Raw genomic sequence first — 19,568 nt, 5'->3', positions numbered from 1 at the left:
ACCCCCATGACCCACTTACCTGTTAGAGGCCTCAGCACCTTCCAACACAGTTACATTACAAACCAAGCTTCCGGCACATTAGTGTTTGGAGACTAACCGCATCTAAATCATAGCAATGTCCCATTCCATCTATAAGCCTGAAGAGACCCAGCCATCTTGAGCCAAACCTTCACTGTACAAAGTGATGACAGTTGAGTTTCACTGTTATCAGACTGTCCTGATGCAGCTGCCTTGCTGCCTTCTCATTAGGATAAATTATACTCTATCACTCACTCCCAGCTGGTACAGCTCATCAAATCTGGATACTCACAATCAAATGAGAATTTCAGAACAGGGTCAAATGACTCCTGTTAAAAGGGATCTGTAGCTACACAAATAAAACAAACATCAACAATAATAATGAGAAGGAGGATGAGGAGGAGGGCTAGCTTGTAGAATGCTTGTAGAATGCATGCACAAAGCCATGGATTTATCCCCAGCACTCCCTAAAACTGTCCGTGGTAGTGCATCCTTGTAACCCAAGCACTCAGAAGGGAATGCAGAAGGATGAGAGGTTCATGATCACCCTTACTCACATGGTGACTGCTGGGCTAGCCTGGGATATATGAGACCCTACCTGAAAGAAAGAAAGAAAGAAAGAAAGAGAGAAAGAAAGAAAGAAAGAAAGAAAAGAAAGCTAACAGAAATGTTACTTAGCCTCAGCTTTTCCAGTTCCCAGCTCCAAATAAGAATTAATAAGTAATATGTTGAATTTGGATCAAAAACACTTATTAATATTGATTTAGAGTCTTCTCCTTTCTGTAGTGTTTAGTCAGAAATAGAAACGATCCCATAACCATGCCTAAAAGCTGTGCCATGCTCCAGACAGGCTTACTTACACTTCTTGGGTTACAGGTTCCAATGACCTTGTCCCACTTCTTCTCAAGATGAGTAAATATTAAATCTAGTACAGGCTCCTAGTGTGCGATGCTATTTATACTCATGCAGAGCCTTGGCTAGCTACTCACAACCTAGGGAACGTCTAAAAATTGCTTTTCATATATCTAATTTGGAAAAGAGGTCATTAAAAGTACAAAGTTAATAGTTGTACAAAATTTCCAGGAATATGAAAAGCCAGTAACATCTGTGCACAAAATTGCTAGGTCTTACAAAATTCCCACTTCTAAGTGCTTCAAGCCAGGATCTTGTTCTATGGCCCACACTGGCCTTGAACCCAGATTCAAGCTAATCTTCCCTCACTGGATCAAGAGATGTGTGGTACTCCACCTAGCTTCTTACAAAGTTTCTGAAAACACATTTTCTACCATGTATTCTCTCTTTGATCACCACTATAGTAAACGGAGTGAAGATACAAAGACTGGAAAAACTAGCCAGGTGTTGGAATGCATGTCTATAATTCAAGCACTCAGAAAGCAGAGACAGGAAGATTGTTGCAAGTTTGAAGCCAATATGGTCTAACTGCCAGTTAGGGCTATATAGTAAGACTTTGTCTCAAAGGAAGGAAGGAAGAGAGGGAGGAAGGGATGGTAGGAGGGAGGAAGGAAGGGAGGAAGGAAGGAAGGAAGGAAGGAAGGAAGGAAGGAAGGAAGGGAAGAAGGAGAAAGGGGAAGAGAATAGAAAAATCTATTAATTTTTTTGAGAAACTGAGTCACTTGGTTTCCTTATAATAACATCCAATATATGCACCCTACCAACCACCACAAAACCCCCTACCCCACCCCTGTCAACAGCTACCACAAAAGACAGGCCATAAAAGACAATGGGGTTGTCTCAAGTAACAACTGAACATTCATTAACAATATTTTTAAGATTTTATTTTCATATTTATAAGTGGTTTGCCTGAATGTATTATGTGCATCATGTGAATGCCTGGTGCCCATGGAGGCCAGAAGATGGTATTAGGATCCCTGGAACTGGAGCTAAAGACAGTGTGATCCATGTGGTTGCTTGGGAATCAAACCCAGATTCTCTGCAAGAGCAGCTGGTATTCTTAACCACTGAGCCACCTCTCCAGTCTCTTATCATCACTATTTTAAACTCACCCTTCCCCAACTAAGTCTACTACAGTAATGATGAGAACATGAGCTGTGGATTCAGCCATCCCAAAGAACAGATTTCCCAGAATACAGGCACTCTGGCTTTTATACATAAAGCTAGCCCTGTACCTATGCATTCTTGACACCTATTAAGCTACCCTTGCCCACATACACTCTGGCTTATATACACTCAGCTAGCCCTGCACACATGCACTCTGGATTACACACATTAGGCTAGCCCTACATACATGCACTCTGGATTACACACATTAAGCTAGCCCTGCACACATGCACTCCGGGTTACACACATGACCCCAAACTTCAGGACTGCAACTCTCAGCAGCAGAAAATGTATCTATGCCCATGTACCCAGGAACCTGATCATCAATACTTTGCACCTAAGAAATCTGAGGCCACCTACCCACTGGCTCCTGAACTTTCTCTAATGTGCAGAGGGAGTATGGATCTCCTTAAATCCAGAGATGGAGTCATCTCCCATGGACAGAACCAAGATGACATCAAAATCAATCCCCTCTATAAACTGCACCTGAGGGCACATGTCTGTGCTGGTTGGAGGCAATGTTATAAAACCAGGAATGCCATAGAGAAGAGCACATGAGTTTCTTCATCTCCCTTCCATAATGGGTCTGCCTCTCATTTCTCTACACATAGCACAGTTCAAATTGTTTTAGATTCTACCATCCCTGGAAGAATGACATTTGCAGCTGCAGTTTCTAGTTGTTGTGCTTTAAAAATCACAGTTTTTTTTTTTAAAAAAACTAAGAGTTTTAGGTCCCTTTCTTCTATATAGAAAAAGGTGTCATATTTTCCCTTTTCCTATAAAAGGCAACATTACGTTCGAATAAGTAGCATTGATATTGTTCAAGTAAATGTTCCCCTAAATATTAAAGGCTTTGTCCCAAGGGTAATGCTACCGGGAGATGATGGGGCTGTGTAAGAGGTCCTCAGGTCACTGAAGCCAGGTCCTTGAAGGGGATTGTGAAACTCTAACTGAGCAGTTTCCTCTGCCACACACTACACCACTGCTATCCACCATGCCCATCAGAGGCCCAAATCAACAGCTCCACTATCTGTGACTGGAACTTCTCAGAATATGAATCAAAATAAACTTTCTCTTCTCCTAAGTTAAGGGGAAATTAGAAACCGCATCAAAACCACTTCTAGGGAAAATAAATTCCTAATTAAGAAAACTAAACCAAATTCTTAATTGTCCAATTGGAACTTGTCATTCTGTTGTCAAGCATGACCAGCAGTTTTTAATCTGTGGGTTGCGACCCCTTTGGCAAACCTCTGTCTTCAAAACTATTTACATGATGATTCATAACAGAAGCAAAATCAGTGATGAAGTAGCAACGAGAATAATTTTAGGGTTGGGAGTCACCACACCATGTATTACAGGGTCAGAGCATTAGGAAGGTTGGGAGCCACTGTGTTATAACATTCAGCTCAGTGCTCCCATTGGTCGGTAGCAACCACAAAGTTAAGAGCCAGACCAATGTTCTACTCATTACACGTGGCTCATTGTGTGCCCCTGAGAGATGGCTACTAGCTATGGCACAGGAAAATGGGAACGGCAACAGATTGTTCCCCAAACTCTATTTCCTCTATGCTCACACTTTTCAACTATTTGTTTGTTCGCCCCTTCTGTTTTCTTTGACACCTGTGACCAAGGCTAGCCTTAAACTTACTGCATGGCCAAGAGCAGCTTGTAACTCTTGAGTCTCCTGCCTCCACCTCCCATGTGCTAGGAATTTAGGCATTTGCCACCATGCCTGACCAGCCCTACTTTTATGACAAACCTAAAAACCTACAAATGCAATTACTAAACCATGCCTATGTCTTCTATCTCTCTCAGAGGAAAGGATGACACACCCACCCACATACACACTTCCTTCAGCTGTGTCAACCCTAGTCCAGAGAATTAAGGAGTCAATGTGGCATCTTCAGGAATTTCTTGCCCTGGAATAGCAATTCCTAAAGCCAGGCACCCAGATGCAGAAAGCCTGGGTCCCGTGTCACTATATATAAAAGATCACTTGACTTGCGTCATTCTTTAGGGAATAAAAATAAAAATCAGGGGCCAGGTGTGGTGGCACACACCTTTAATCCCAGAACTCAAGAATCAGACAGGTGGATCTCTGAGTTCAAAGCCAGTCTGATCTGTCTGATCAGTCTGGTCAATGTGGTGAATTCTAGGCCAGCTCGGGTTACAAAATGAGATGCTGGAAAGAAAGGAAGAAAAGAGGGCAGGGGAGGGGGGATCTAGGCAGTAAGCCACTGAGATTTGAAGTCTGCTGTCACTCCAGAAGAGCCTACCCTATCCTGAGCAAGAGGGATACATATATCTGTAAATATACTTCTAAGAGGTAGTAAAAGGGTTTCCACTTTAAAAAAAAAGTTAATGTTTTATTCTTTACCTTGGAATAACACAGATCAGGAGTTTTAATATGCTTTTTACTAAAAACAAACAAACAAACAAGAATGTCATTAAAATTTACCTCATTGTATTTATTTTACTTTGTCTCATCCATATTTTTTTGTGATTATCAAAGAAGACACATAACACAGTGACACTGTGGCATACCATAATTTACAAATAAATAAATTTGCATGCATAAATGCGGATTGGCGCTCAAACATAAATTCAGTGACAGAAGCGGAGGATGAAAGTCGTCTGAGAGCTGACAGCAGAGGCCACCCCTCAAGCTTCCTATCACTGCTTTCATCGCGGCTAAACTGCTCTGACTGCTTAAAAAAGCAAGCTGCAGAGAGGAGACAAACAAGACAGAGCAGGAGGAACGTTAGAGCAGCAAGTTCACGAGGAGTTCATGAGCAGGCAAATCAGAACACAGCTGAAACAGTGGTGGAGAACGTTAATTTGATTTAAGGATAAAGAGATTTCTGTTCCAAACAATCCCATTTTCCACATCTGAGAAGCAGCACGGGCTCTGCCAGACAGAGATAAGGCAACTGCTCGTAACTCGAGGAGAGCCAATGAGAACAGATCTTTGTCATAAATGTGACCACAGGTACTTAGCTCCAAAGCACTTGTAGTCAGAAAATCCGATGGAAGGGTCAGCGGGCTGACCCCCACCAAAAGGTAGAGTATAACATGGGCTGATAGCAAAACCTGTCAAAGAGTCATTCGTTCAGCCAAGCTGGTATTAGCTCAGATTTCTATCAGAAAGTGAAATACTTCCAGGGAGGTTCATGAGCCAAATGGTACGGCAGCCTCCATACCCCCTTAGCTCTCCCTCACCTCCAGGAAGCAACTGAGATTTAAGCATAGGTAATCAGATTCATAGGTGCTAGTAAAGTGCTCTCTGTGTAAGACGGGGCCTCAGATCGCTGGGGACATGGAAAGTGGGGCTGAGAAGGAAATGAGTGTTGGAGGAGCTAACAATGGGGAGGAAGAGGAGGAACGACCGTGGCAAGGCAAATCTTGCCACACTAAGGATGGAGCAGGTAGCTCAGATGTGGAAGGATGTGGTACAAGACGAGACTGGCCCAGGTCTTCCAGTAGAAGGTGCTGTAGGCTCAGTTAAGGATATATGTGTGCTGCCTTCTGGAGAGAATGAGCATTAAGGGAAGGGGGTGGGGGGCTGTAAGAAGGGAAGCACCATATTCAGAAGACCCTGAGAAGCTAATCTCACTAACTTTTCTATAATATAGAAGATGGCTCAAAGATGAAGAAGGTCCTTTGCACACAGTAGATTAATACTGAATGGATAAAGACCAAGTTAAGGTGAGCTGGGTTTCCCTTGCATGGTCTGAAACCCATTCATCCCAGTCCCACTCCTTACTGTTGACTTAGCTACTTAGAGAACTACTTGCTCTGAGAAACAATGCTGGTTCAACAGCAGGAAAAATAAACAGACAATAAAAATTCACCACTCAAGTTTTAATGTGAAGTATTTACTCTTGCAGAGATTAGCATTTTCGTCTTCTATGCTGAGGGAGGAACATCTGAACTGCTGTTGCAAGTGCTGAAAAAGAGAACAAAATTAACCACATACAAATGTTGGCTATGAGGATGGCTCTCCTCCCCAAGTCTGCAACTAGGTGGAAAGGCTACCGGAACAAGAGAACCAATCAATACGACATATGTATTACGCTGTAACCTTCCATGTGGTGCCCAACCTCCTCGGTACACAGTAAATCTGGAGCCACCTGCAAATCTGAGAACACTGGGGCAGGTCAGAACCTACCTGGTTTTCTTCGTGAGAAACCCTCATCTGCTCCTTGAGGACAGACATGCGAGCTGCCTCCTCTTTCCTCAAGACTCTCTCCTTCTTCAGCTCAGGACTCCAGAAAGTCTTGATGCTGTTCATGGAAGACCCCAGTTTGCTGTCCTTAATGTCAAGCTCCTTGCGTAGGAGGTCATTCTCTCTCTGCAGCTCTTTGAGCTGGGCTTGAAGATCCAACATCGTGCTGTCTCTTACCTGCCTCAACATGGAGGGCACCTGGTGGTGGTGGTGGTGGGATGAGCCGCTCAGCCCTCCATGTTGATCCGTATAGGAAAGGACATCCGTGTGGGAAAGTCCAGCGGAAGCAATGTTGGGACTACTCCCCATGGCTGTGACCCGGCCTCCATACACCGCTCGATTTGTCGCCCTGCCCAGAGTCATGGTTCCCTTTGGGTAAGTTGTCGATGCCACCCCTTCATGGTCACTCAAGTACATGGGTCCAGACGTAGCATAGGCTGCATTAAGGGACTGGATATTCTCCATAGACAGAGTCTTGCCTGTCCCTCCCCCTCCCCCACTGCTTGTTCTTCGGTGGCCCAAACGAGGAGACCTTGGCAGACGTGGTGACCTGGAAGGGCTGCCTTCCAGATTGCTGATTGTTCTTGCGCTCCCGTACATTTTTCTTCTGTGATGTGGTGCTACTGAAGAGAAGAAATGCTAGGCCACGTGAGGGCTTAAGCCAATGTTCCCTTCACAGACTAGAATTCTCAGCACATTCTTTGTGAAGTCTGTACCAGGAAATGACTCCACTCAGAGATCTGCAAAATGATAAAAGGGATAATTAAGAATAAACTTCTTTAGAATTCTATGATTGCATTGCATCTTAAATATATATTAATAGAAGTAGTAAAATGCCCTCCTAGAAAATACAAGGTCCTGGGTTCAATTCCCAGCATTGGAAAAAAAACCCATCTAGATAGATAGATAGATAGATAGACGGATGAAGTAGTCCATATATTTGTAATAATACTGAAACATTTATTACTACAAGTAAATATTTAAAATAAATCTTCCCACTTTGCCCTCTAAGTCAAAAGTTATCAAAAGCAAAAATTATTTTTCCCCCCTTAGGAAAATGAAGTTCTCCCTCTTGACATATACTAAGTAGGCTTACGAAATCCAAACTTTCACCATCTAGACAATAAAAATAAAGTAAAATAAAATAACCCATCTTTAGGGACATGGCCCTCAAGTACAAATGCTTAACCAGGACTCTGAGAAACGACTGCTTCATTGAACGACTAATATCTGCTGTGTGTGCTGTTCTTTCTCCTCCTGTGCCCTTTTGAAATCAGTATCTACATAGAGCTCCTTTCCACTGCACCCAACACAACCCTCTAGATAGCTTCCCACCATCCAGCTGCCATTGACACAGTATTTGGAGCCCATTGGCTATCTCAGAGCTAGAATCAAGAGGCATTTCAACCAGCACAACTGTAGATATGGCCAGATTCTCAAAGCTCTTACCAGGGAAAACAGTCCTTCCTGTCTCCCCCCACCTACCCCCACCATACATCTTCCTGGCTAGTCATTTGAGAGTTCTTTTCCATATTAGTTGACCTTAATCTTCATATGAACCTCTTCCCACACATACAGAAATGGCACAGGGGAACAGTCCAGTAGATTAGAGCTCCTGGTCCCCTAACTCCTAAAGACAAGTAAGAGAGGGTCCCTATCGTGGTGACACTCAGGACACTTTCTGTGCAGCTTGGGTCATAGAGTTGCAATTATTACTTCAATACTGGGACTCCAATGGTCTTAATGGGTGCCCTGTGGCCTCCTGACCTCTGTTCTCTGCTTCCCTGCAATTTGGCAATAGAAAGACAGTCTAGAGCGAGGCAGACTGAGGCTGAAATCTCCACTCTAATACAGAACAGATAGTGCCTCAGGCAAATATTAAAAACTGCCATGAGCCTTTACTCTTTGGTAGATAAAATAACCACCACCTAACTGATTATACTCTAAACAAGATGCTATCTATAAAATACCTTATTGCTACCTGACAGAGTAGTCAGTAAAGAGCTTTTGTAAGAATAAATGAATGGACTGCTTTGGTTTAGTGTCTCAATGAGATTGAAACATTAAAAGCATTGACACATGCTAAAGGCACCTTTTATTTTCATCTGCCTATCATTTATCTCTCCTCTCATTCTACACACTCTTTCTAGAAATGCAGTCTCTATTTTCCTTAGATAAACTGTTTCTGAATGCACACTTGTAGTTCACAGGATTAGATGAGGCTGACTCCCACTACTCCATCCTGGATGGGATCAAGGTGAGGATAGAACCCATGTCTGTCCAATCATTTTGCTCCATTCCAGGCATGATAAGTAATTCGAGGAATGGAACATGACTCTCACTGGTCTAAAAAGACTCCATCCCATGACTTTAGGTGGAACAAATGGGAAAAAATGAGATCATCTTCAGTCAGAGTTACTTGTTTCCAAGATGGAACTCTGAAAGCTTTGTTTGAATGCTCGGCCCCAGAATGGGCATCAGCATCATGCTCTTCAAGCCTCTGGAAGCATCACAGAAGAAGAGGCAGAAAGAATGAAGAGATCAGAGGACAAGACGGGGTGGCATAGAACACTGACTTCCAAGAGCTGAGCTCACAGTGACTGAGATCACCTGCCAAAGTCTATACAAGACTAGGCCTCTGCACATTTTATAATGACATGGAGAGGACATAATGAGGTCCCACCCCACTGACAAACAATATGTAGTTTATGGTTAATGAGGAGAGTATTTTCTATTGGTGATGAGACCTTCTTCACCAATAGAAAAGACTCTTCTTCTCACTAGCAATACCCATCGTTTATCTGTGTTCTTCGTAATGCTCCCCCTAACCTGACTCTAGGTTCAGTCCCGTGACTTGCCTTGGCTGACAAAATGAAAATAAATGTGGGTGAAACAGAGGCCATGGGGATGGCACCTGCGTGCTTCCTCTCTCCCTCATTCCCTTTGCCATACCAAGAAGAGCATGTTTCACCTAGACAAGAAAAAAATGAAACGCAAAGCATAGCCAGGTTGTCCCTGCCTGCAGACCCCCCCACCCCCCGGGCCATGTAAGCAAGCCCCACTCAGCTGAGCAGGAGTGTCTCCTCAGCAGCTGCCCACAGATTCTTGAGCAACACAGCAGAGAGGGGCTGAGCAGCACACACGCCATTAGAACTTCCTAGAGCGTCACACTAGTTGCATGGTTGGTTGTTTGGCAGCCTTGTGGGAGCAATGTGTGACTGATGCTTTTGCCTATGCGTTTCCTTTGGGCTGAATTCTGTGTGACTCTTTACACCCTAAGGAGTCTTCACACGTATGTGGAGAAATGTTTTCTGTGACTGTTTCCTATTCTGTAAGAAGACAGTTTTTAAAAGAATTATAACATAATTCCTTTGTGTTATATAATATATATAAGTACACACACATATATAAGTGTATATATAAGCGTATATGTGTGTGTGTATGTATATAAGTACATAAAAAGTCATGCTATAGCTAAGATTCTTGTATGAATAATCTCTTGTAAAATGGGAGTATCAATACACCAATAATAATAACTTAATTCTGTTATATAAATGCTTAATGACACAGACAAGGCACAGGAACAGTATGAATATTTAATGAGAAAGGAAGATGTTAGATACTGGGAGTGGACAAGAGCAGAGTACAAACCAGTGTGAGTCCACAAGTGCGTGCATGTGTGCGTGCGTGCGTGTGTGTGTGTGTGTGTGTGTGTGTGAGGATGCAGGTGTGATTCCCTCCTCACACTTCTGGAAATCACAGACATAGCACATGCTAGCAGGGAGACAACAAAACTGACACCAGAATTGCTATTCTAAAAGGCATTCATTTTTTCCCTCTCATATTTGAAAGATCTGAACGTTTTCATAATAAAGACATATTTTTACAGTAAGAGTTTTCTGGGGTTTCCCTCAGTTAAATTGCTTTTTCTGTTCTTACTAAGCTGAGGATCTAGGGGTTGGGGTCCTGGTTAGACCATAGTTAGAGCTGCCCCTCCTTAAAAAGGACTCGGTGGAGCTTGTCCTCCTCTGTCTTCTCCTCCTTCATCTAGAAACAGAAACATCTCGTTTCTCTAGCTAGGTTTGAAAGCTCTCACAACTAACACAAAGTGTACACCTGTGTGGATTTAACCTCAGGGAGTCTGCAAGGCTGGCCAGCTGAGGCTTTGGAGCCTGACAGAAGACAATTGCAAACAAATAAATTTGTTCCTTTTGGAAACATACATACAACATACATAAAAAGTAATGCAAAGAATCACTCTCTCGTTTAAAAATCACATATCCAGAAACTGGGTCGATGAGTCTGCAGATCAGAGCACTTGCTGCACAGGCAGCGAGACGGGAGTTCAAATACCAGGCACCCACATAAAACTCCAGGCATGCCTTCGATCGAGCGTCTGTAGCCCCAGCCCTGAGATAGGCACTGGCGGATCTCTGCAGCTTGCTGGCCACCGACCCAGCTTCAGGTTCAGAGGAGACACTATCTCAAAGAACCAAGGCAGAGAGCAACAGAGCAGGACACCTGACATCTTCATCCATGTACATACTGGTGTCTGTGCCCACATATAAGTACATATATACACCACACTCATACACCACAGTCACACATGTAGTGAAATGATTATGGCTCCCCATTTAAAAAGCAAAATATTCTGATACTGGCTCCCAGTTCCTCGGGGCCCTCTTTATCCAAGGTTAGTATTAGATTTAATTCTAGAGTCAAGAAACAGAAACTTTGGTTTTTAGTTCGTTCCAAAACAAACAACATACAAAGCCAGTCCTATCATGAAGTGTTTGGTAACATAGACCCATGGAACTGGATAAACTTTGTGGCTGTTGACAATCTTACTTTTTACCAAGTTCACCAGTGTATTTTCATCTGTTATCTATTTTGTGTCATTGTTATTTTTCTTCTTCAAGCATAGTCTAATCCATATGGGCATGTATACCTTCTCCTTAATTAAACAAACAAACAAAAAAAACCACTTCTAGTTATAGCCCTATCTAATTTTTAATGTTCGTATTTTCCTGTTTCTCCAGCCAATGATATGATTTCAAAGGAGCACTGCTTGTCTTGACTGCTGAGCTGTAGTTTACTGCTTTCACCTGTATCTCTTTATTCCTAATAACATTTCTACTGCCTCTGTGTTTACTCTTGCCTTTTTACTTTAAATGTTCATTTGTCTTCGATCACATTTCCAAACAAGCACACACATGGTGGCGTGTGGCAGGGCTGCGTGTATACCTCTCTTACTGCCCTTCGTGACTAGCAGTTATTTCTCAGCTGGGCCAGCAAGACACAGATTAAAAATGTCTGCTGGACAACCTGAGTGCTTGCTGGCCCAACATGCATAGTGAACAACCTGCGTCCAACCCTGAAACCCATGTAAAGGTTGAAAGAGAGAAATCACTCCCCAAAGGTGTCTCTTCTGACCTGTGCTCATGTGCCGTGGCACACACAGAAACACAGAAGCATAAAAGTAAACCACTTCTTTATAAATTGATTTTAAAATCACTAATCACCAAGGATATGAAAAAGCTTTCTAGCTCAGGTTTTAAAGAAGTAGAGTCTGAGACTTTAAAATGTGGTTTTTTTTTTCCCCTAATTTGTCTTCTAGATGGGATCTCACTAGCCCTGGCTGACTTTAGAACTATACAGGCTGGGCTGGCCTTGAACTCACAGAAACACACCTGCCTTTGCCTCCTGAACACTGGGGTTAAGGGTGTTCGCCACCACACTCAAGCCTTTTTCCAGATCTTTTAACATTTGTCATTGACCCAAATGCTTACTTCGTTGTTAAAATCACTAAATGATTACTATAGACAATTCTGGTGTTAAAGAATTAAGCAAAAGCCTTCAATCATATCATTCATCAATATTTTTTTAACAAAATGATGCTTTCTCCTTGAGTGTGTGTAGATGTAATTTTGGACGAATCAGCATGAAATTCTTCAGAGTCCCTTAACCTCCTTTTTCCTCACCGTGTTATTCCTGACTTCATCTTTTTCCCACCATGCTTGAATGCCAGAAAATGCTTTATAAGACTTGATTATTAATGAATACCATAAGAATCCAAAAGATGGACTAGGTTACCTTGACTTTCAATTTAATTGGGGTAAGAAATGCTTAGATTAGTGGCACACACCTCTGGGTGTCTTCCCAAAGGCAAGTACCTCATGAAGATTCTGAACTAATGGATGGTTTTCCCAGTGATGGATTTAAACTCAGAGGAACTCTTCTGAAACAATGAGTTGTAGAAAGCAGAGCCTTGTTGGAGGAGGTCAGTCATAAGGGTACGTCATTCAAAGACTGTATCTCGCCTTAGATCTTTCTTCTGTCTCCTGGCACCATGACATACGCTTCTGCATATGTCACGGATTCCTCCTCAAATCCGTGAGCCAGGATAAAGACTTCCTCCCTTAAAGGCATTTCCTCAAAGAGTTTGACCAGACATTTCAGTCACAACGAAGACAGAAGTCTGAGCTGTCCTACTGGAAACAGAACCCCACAGAAAAATCTCTGGAGCCGAGACACCACACAGAAACAATACTTATACAAAGGGGCAAAGCATCACAGCCAGCGGCCGGCACTAAGACAGACCAATGAAATAAGCCGCCTTGATCTGCCATCCAGTCTCAGATGCACGAGTGACATTCTAACACTACAGGCAATATCAGGACTACCAGCCGAGCTGCAGAACTGTAGGAAATAGTGAGCTATCGTTTAAAGCTCCCAGACTTTGGAAGGCTGTGTTGTTCAGCACGACCTGAGCCAGTCACTTAATGCTTTATTGAATGGTTATCCAATCATTTATTTAACTAAAGATATGACACGGATTATTTGTTGGATGAAAATGTAATAATATTGTGATGGAAAACATTTCACAATATTTTGATTGAAAAAGTTCAGGCTGACTAATATTTTGACTGATGAAACACTGGTGGTTATCTCCCAAAGATCACGTTCTAGAAGAAACACAAGACAGAACAATTCATACTCACATCTTTTTCTTGGCTAGTTCCCTTCACAGTCTACGCTCTTTCCTGTCTGCATCCCATGAAGCTACCATCTCTTCTTGAGGCTGGCAAAAAATCTCCAAATCAACTAAGATTCAACATTGCATATTTAATAAATACACCTTAAGGTTAACGCTACCCTGCTCTACCTGATCTCACCCAGTACTTCCCGAGCAGTTTAGCAAATGTCTGGATTAGTAAAGCTGACACAAGTTTGGTTTTATACCAAGAGGTCTGAGATGTGGCAGAGCAGCCTGGGGATGATCCCAAAATATAGTGTATGCTGTAATTATTTATTATAGAAATAATAAGAGTATTTGGCAAGTGAACCCCTTTTCCCTTCAAGATACCTGAATATTTTTCCTTAAAATGTTCTGATTTCCTCATATAAGAAATGTTTTTTAAAAACAGATGAATTCCTGATGTTGAATGCTGGGGTGGAAGAGGTTGAGATAGGATATAACCTGTCTGCAGGAAATTTACTCACTAGAATGGACTCTCTCAAGCAATTCTCTTGAGCTCAGATCCAACAGGGTTTGAAGGAATGATGGTTCTAAGAACTGGGTACTACACAATTGACCTCTAGTGATAAAAGAATTGGCTAGAGCCATGCACAGCTGCCCACACCTATAACCACAGCAATCAGAAGGTAGGAGCAGAAGAATCAACAATTTGTGGCCAGCCTTAGCTATACCAACAGTTAGAGACCAGCCTGGGCTACATATGATGCTGTCTGAAAAAAAAATCATTACTAGATATGGTCAGAGTATGAAAATTTCATAGTGAAACCCATTATTTTGTCAAGTAAATACAAGCTAAAACATAAACATAAAATCATTGAAAAATGGGCTAGTGAGATGGCTCAGCAGTTAAGAGCACTGAGTTCAAATCCCAGCAACCACATGGTGGCTCATAACCATCCATAATGAGAAACAAAAAAAAAAAGAAAGAAAAAAGAAAAATGACTGGATCTTCTGGCTTCAAAAGCTCCCAGAGAAAGAATAACTCCCTATTTATTGTCAAGCCTCAACAACGAAGCCCGAGTGTGCAAAAGAACACATGTCATCTCTCGGCAGTCCATATCAAGCAGCAGAGGAAAACACTGATGTTTGCACCGCCAAGATCACACTAGACAAAGGTGTTCTGTTCAAGCAACTCCCTAGAAACCTAGTCAAATAGGTGGTTCAGAGGCCACTGGAATACAACAGAACAATGTCTCCATGGCTACATATCTGCTTCTATCTTTTAAAATGTTTTTCTTCGATAAATCACAATACACACAGTGGTCATTCCCTCATCTCACAACAGAAGACCTAAGCCAGGGACAGTTCCTGTTCTGGAAGATTTACAAGAGGCAAATGGGTCTACTGAAGCCAGATATGGAAATGTGAAAACATCAAATCTGACATTCCTGTGTAAGTTCTTGTTAACTCTTCTCTGCGGTGACTGAAGAGTTTCCACATATTTAGGGCACTGAACTCCATCAACTCCATCAAGATGTGACAAAACTTCCTGAGAGGAAACTGCACTTTCCTTTCTATGAGACTGAGTATCTGATTAGAAATCCGGCGATTATAGATTATCTTGATTAGAAGTTCAGCGATGACAAAAGTTGGATCGCTAAAGGGCCACAGTCTAATACAATATAACTTGGGTTCTCTTCAGTGCTGTTAATAGCTAATTTTTTTGCCCACCTCTATATCTGATATAACATCCTTGTGCCGATCAGGTGAAAGCTCTTGGGATGTCTTAACTTGGCAAATCACTAGCTTCCACCGACCGTAGAGCCGAGGATGCCATCCGATAGCATCTGAGGTCTACAGCAGAAGTGTCCCCCCTTTGATGTATCGTCATGTTCCTACCTGTGTGTCTAAAAAGTACGCTGCTGTACAGTTTTCTTTGTACTGTCACTATAGAAACTCTATGAAGCTGTTACCATTTTGGAATATGGAATTGTGAAATCTGTGCTCCTAAGCCAAGGGAAAGAATACTTGAGTCTACAATAAGCTATCTCTTATCCCTAAAAAATAAATGGTATAAATATTTGTGTATACATGTGTGTGCATGTTCATGTATGTGCAATGCTCATGTGGAGATCAGAGGGCAATCTCAGGTGTCATCCTCAGCAAAGCCATTTACCTTCCTTCTAATCTCCTCCTTCTCCTTTCTCCTTCTTTCTTCTTCTCCTTTCTCCTTCTTTCTTCTTCTCCTTTCTCCTTCTTTCTCCTTCTCCTTTCTCCTTCTCCTTTCTTCTTCTCCTTTCTCCTTCTCCTTTCGTCTTCTCCTTTTTTCTTCTCCTTTCTTCTTCTCCTTTCTTCTCCTTTTCCTTCTTCTTCTTTTCTTTTCTTTTCTTTCTTTTTTTTGAGACAGAGTTTCTCTGTGTGGCCCTGACTGTCCTGGAACTCACTCTGTAAACCAAGCTGGCCTTGAATTCAGAGATTTGCCTTCCTCTGCTGGGATTAAAGTGTTGTACCACTACTCCTGGCCCTTTCAATTATTGATATATTATGCAGGCATATATATATATATATATATATATATATATATATATATATATGCACATATGCATGTGAATGTGTGTGCATGCATGCATGTGTGTAGATGCAGTATGCCACAGCTCATTATGAAGGTCAGAGAACAATCTCAGGGAGTTGATTCTCTCTTTCCACCATGGCTTCCAGGGACTGAGCTCAGGTTGTCAGGCTCCCATCAACACTTTAACTCCCAGCCATCTCACTGCTCCAACCATCCACCTTCTCATTGGCCTGGAGCGCCCTGATTAGACGAGGCTGGTGGACCAGACAACCCCCAGGACTGACCTCTCCTTGCCCTGGGATTACAATTAAGCAACCACGACACCACCATATGCCTGCTTTGTTTTGTTTTGGTTTTTTTCAATATGGGTTGGGGGGGGCGGTGTTAAATTCAGAGCCTCTTGCTTACAACCCAAAAGCACCTTATCAAATGAGCTATCACTCCAGCCCACACACCTACTTCTTAAAATTCATTTTAATTAGCAACCTAAGCTAAATACATTATTTGGAAATGAGTTTCTCCTACCAGATTTTAAAAAGATCAGGCACAGTTTCCTGGGAGCAGACCACCCCTCAGGCTGCTCCACACAGAACTAGGTCAGGCTTGATCAAGAGGTGCAGACTCAGATAATGAAGTAAGCCAGAGGCAGGCTCCCCAGCTGCCACGTCCCTGACACCACCTCATGCTTCCTACCTGTTCTAATGAGTCAGTCACACCCTCCGCCCTCTGCCCAGCTGTGTTTAAGTTCCCTGGGGTATTTTAAGACACTTGCTCTGACACTTAGGCTTTTTTGGGTTGTTGTCTCCTTGTTTCTCATCCACCCTGATGGGGTTGGGTTTTTTTTTTTTTAATTCTCTAAAATGAATTTTTGAAAAAATAAAGACCAGCTTCATTCAGTAATCAATAATGGAATAACGTCTACTTCCCATTACTGACCTGAAGAAGACCATTTTTGAGCTATTCCTCTCACCCATAAAAGTGTCTTTAGGAAATAAGGTAATGATAAGCTCTTGCTGTTTTAAATACTCTTACAGAGCCAAGTCAGAGTCCATCAGTAGAGTTCCTAATAAGCTCTTTAAAAAACCTGCCTGTGTATATCTGTAATATACAACACCAAGAAGGGTAAAATATTCATACTCTCAAGCTGCACAAAAACAGATATTGCTGACATAAGAGAAACTATGACCCCCAAAGAGATTAGGTGACCAACACCTTCCACTTTAAAAGTGCCTCATGAATAAAGCTGGAAGCCCGTGGGTAAATTCTGCTTAAAACTCGAGCGAAATAACAGATGGCTTCATGAACCTATGAGGATGTTGCCTCTAATTCATATGAATTCATAAATAAAATATGCCCTCATCCACTCACCCTCTTAAAAAGGTTTAAGGACTCTCCAACTAGAAGCTCAGGAGAACATGGCTGGGAAGAGCCTTAATTCTTGTCTCCCTCAAGAGTCTCAGGCTATCACAGTCTAGAATGCTCTATTTTAAGACGAAAGCACTTCCTGCTATCTGCTCTAAATTAGGTTAAGTTTATTTCCACAGATTTTAGCCCCAGCCTATCACCTGAGCCCTGCTGACAGACCGTGTGAGTTGAGGTCATCACTATCTCCCAAGACTTCGCCACTTTAAAATATCTCTGGTTTTTTTTCCCCCTGACCAGCCTCTTTAACTTTTTAAAACTCTGGGTCACAGATGACATTTGGTTCCAAAATGAAATCTTTCTACAGGGAGATGTGGTATAGAACAGGTCTCACATAAGAAGTGACTGCCCTTCAGGTTAAGGCTGCTGCAGTCGTGTTGAGTGTGGCAAGTTCAAGGCTCTTTAGAATATGCTTCTAGTTGCCAACACAGAAAGATACAGATAATCCACATTAAAATCCAGATTCCAGCATTTTGGGGGAAAAAATTAAAAATAAAAGTAAAGTCAAAGCTGAAAGTCTGACCGTCCACCTTGCTCCCTTCCCTCCATGACAACGACACACTGGAGCTGAGGAGCACCTGCAGGAGGACACACTGGAGCTGAGGAGCACCTGCAGGAGGACACACTGGAGCTGAGGAGCACCTGCAAGAGAGCTCCCTCCTCTGCCTTTTCTATCCCTCCACACCCTATGGCCTTCCATTCTGTCTGACTCCCTCTTCCTATGTTTAGCCTACAGGCAGTAAAATGCTGGCTCACTTCTACCACATGAAAGACCTTAAATAAGAACTCATTCTCTCTCACCACATCCTTCGAGTCCACACTACCTTCTTTCTAAAAAGCTCCCTTAAAGCCATCTCCTTGTCCCCCACGAGTACTGGCACCAGCCCATTACCCTAGTGTGACTCTTGTTTAAGCTAGCCCATACCCTCCCAAACCACCTCCCATTTTGACACCCTCTGTTCTATTTCCAAAACATCAGCCAAACTGTGTCAAGTTACAATTATAATCACAAAAATATCTCCACCGCCTACTTAGAACCCTTCAAGGCTTCCCAGTGCTGAATAGATAAACCCTGTAGGATCTCTTTCCCACTTGCTTTCCAGAGACTCTCTCCTTCACCATCTCTGAATGAGTCTTCCTCTTGATGCTCAAATGCATCAAGTTCCTTGCTGCCTCTCAGTATCACATAGACCATTCATGGGACTCCTTCCTCGTCATCATTTAGATCATTTCAACTGATAGCCTACCTTCTGCAAGGCCAGTCCTTTTGAATCATATTGCCAGGCCCTGTGGATGTGAGATTTAAGGCCATTTCCCCTTCACTTTGCAATATAAGTCCAGGAGAGGAGGTAAAGGGATAGATGGACATACAAAGGTGGGGTGGCAGTAGCCTAGTGAATAGACCTGGAATGTCTAGCTAAGCTAGCAGATAGGTTCCAGCACTGAACAATTCATTCAGACAACCAACATAGGGGATGAGAATTTTAGTGGGGGTTTCTTCTCTTTTAATACACTTGGTCGGTCTTATTTGTTTTATAAGCCTGAGGGATGGCACGTATGATAAAGGTAAGTCTTTCTCCATTTTGAGACATCTCACTATGTAGCCAGGTCTGGCCTGGAACTTGCTTGGGCTGGCATCAGCTTCCCATATGTTGGGATTGTGGGTATGTGCTACTGCAAGTTTTTGTAAAAGTAAATATTAATTGCATAGATTAATTTTACAGTGCTCAACTGTACCATCTCTGCCACTATCAGGACTTTCAACATGGTCCACGTCATACCCAGTTGTCCACACATGGCCCCAAAGCACTCCACTCCTTGAGATCACATAATGTATTCTCATTTCTTGGGGTTTCTCTTCCTTCCTACCATAAGCCCCAACTGTGCTCCCCAGATTTTAACACTCAGTCTAACAATGGAAGTCTCCAGGTAATACAGACCCAAGGACCACATCTCTATACATTTGAAATGTACACACCAAGATGGTAAACTGGTAAATATAGCATATTCATCCTCCCACTCAACAAATGTAAAGGTTAGGAAGGCATTGCTTGAATCCTCAATTAGAAGTTTACTCTAAACAAAATCCAATGGCAAACGGAAGGCCTACCTACCCCTCAAAACCCTCTGTCCTCACTGCTAGTTCAAATATGGTCCAGGAGCCACACATATATGAATTCTGCTAGCTAGCACAATCGGCTATTTCTAGATATATCCAAGGTAGGGCAGCTTTTTTCTGTAAAAGAGTAAATGACGATGTATTTCAGGTTTTG

At 42.5% G+C, this 19,568-nt stretch overlaps 1 protein-coding gene across 34 annotated transcripts in view; it reads right to left on the bottom strand.

Moving 5' to 3' along the window:
• Nucleotides 1-19,568, bottom strand: part of Erc2 (ELKS/RAB6-interacting/CAST family member 2) — an 856,263-nt gene that overhangs the window by 818,789 nt on the left and 17,906 nt on the right. For all 34 annotated transcript variants that reach the window (XR_383172.4, XR_001781112.2, XR_383171.4 and 31 more), the window contains one exon: nucleotides 6,266-7,062. Coding sequence is in view for 25 of the 34 variants with exons in the window: in XM_006518931.3 (XP_006518994.1) it covers nucleotides 6,266-6,922 (657 nt within the window). In the remaining 9 variants the exon portion in view is untranslated. The remainder of the gene's footprint in view (nucleotides 1-6,265; nucleotides 7,063-19,568) is intronic.

The sequence above is a fragment of the Mus musculus genome, chromosome 14, assembly GCF_000001635.26.
Source record: "Mus musculus strain C57BL/6J chromosome 14, GRCm38.p6 C57BL/6J".
NCBI classification, from domain to species: domain Eukaryota; kingdom Metazoa; phylum Chordata; class Mammalia; order Rodentia; family Muridae; genus Mus; species Mus musculus.
The sequence above is the reverse complement of the archived record's forward strand: the minus strand, read 5'-3'. Positions and strand labels throughout refer to the sequence as shown.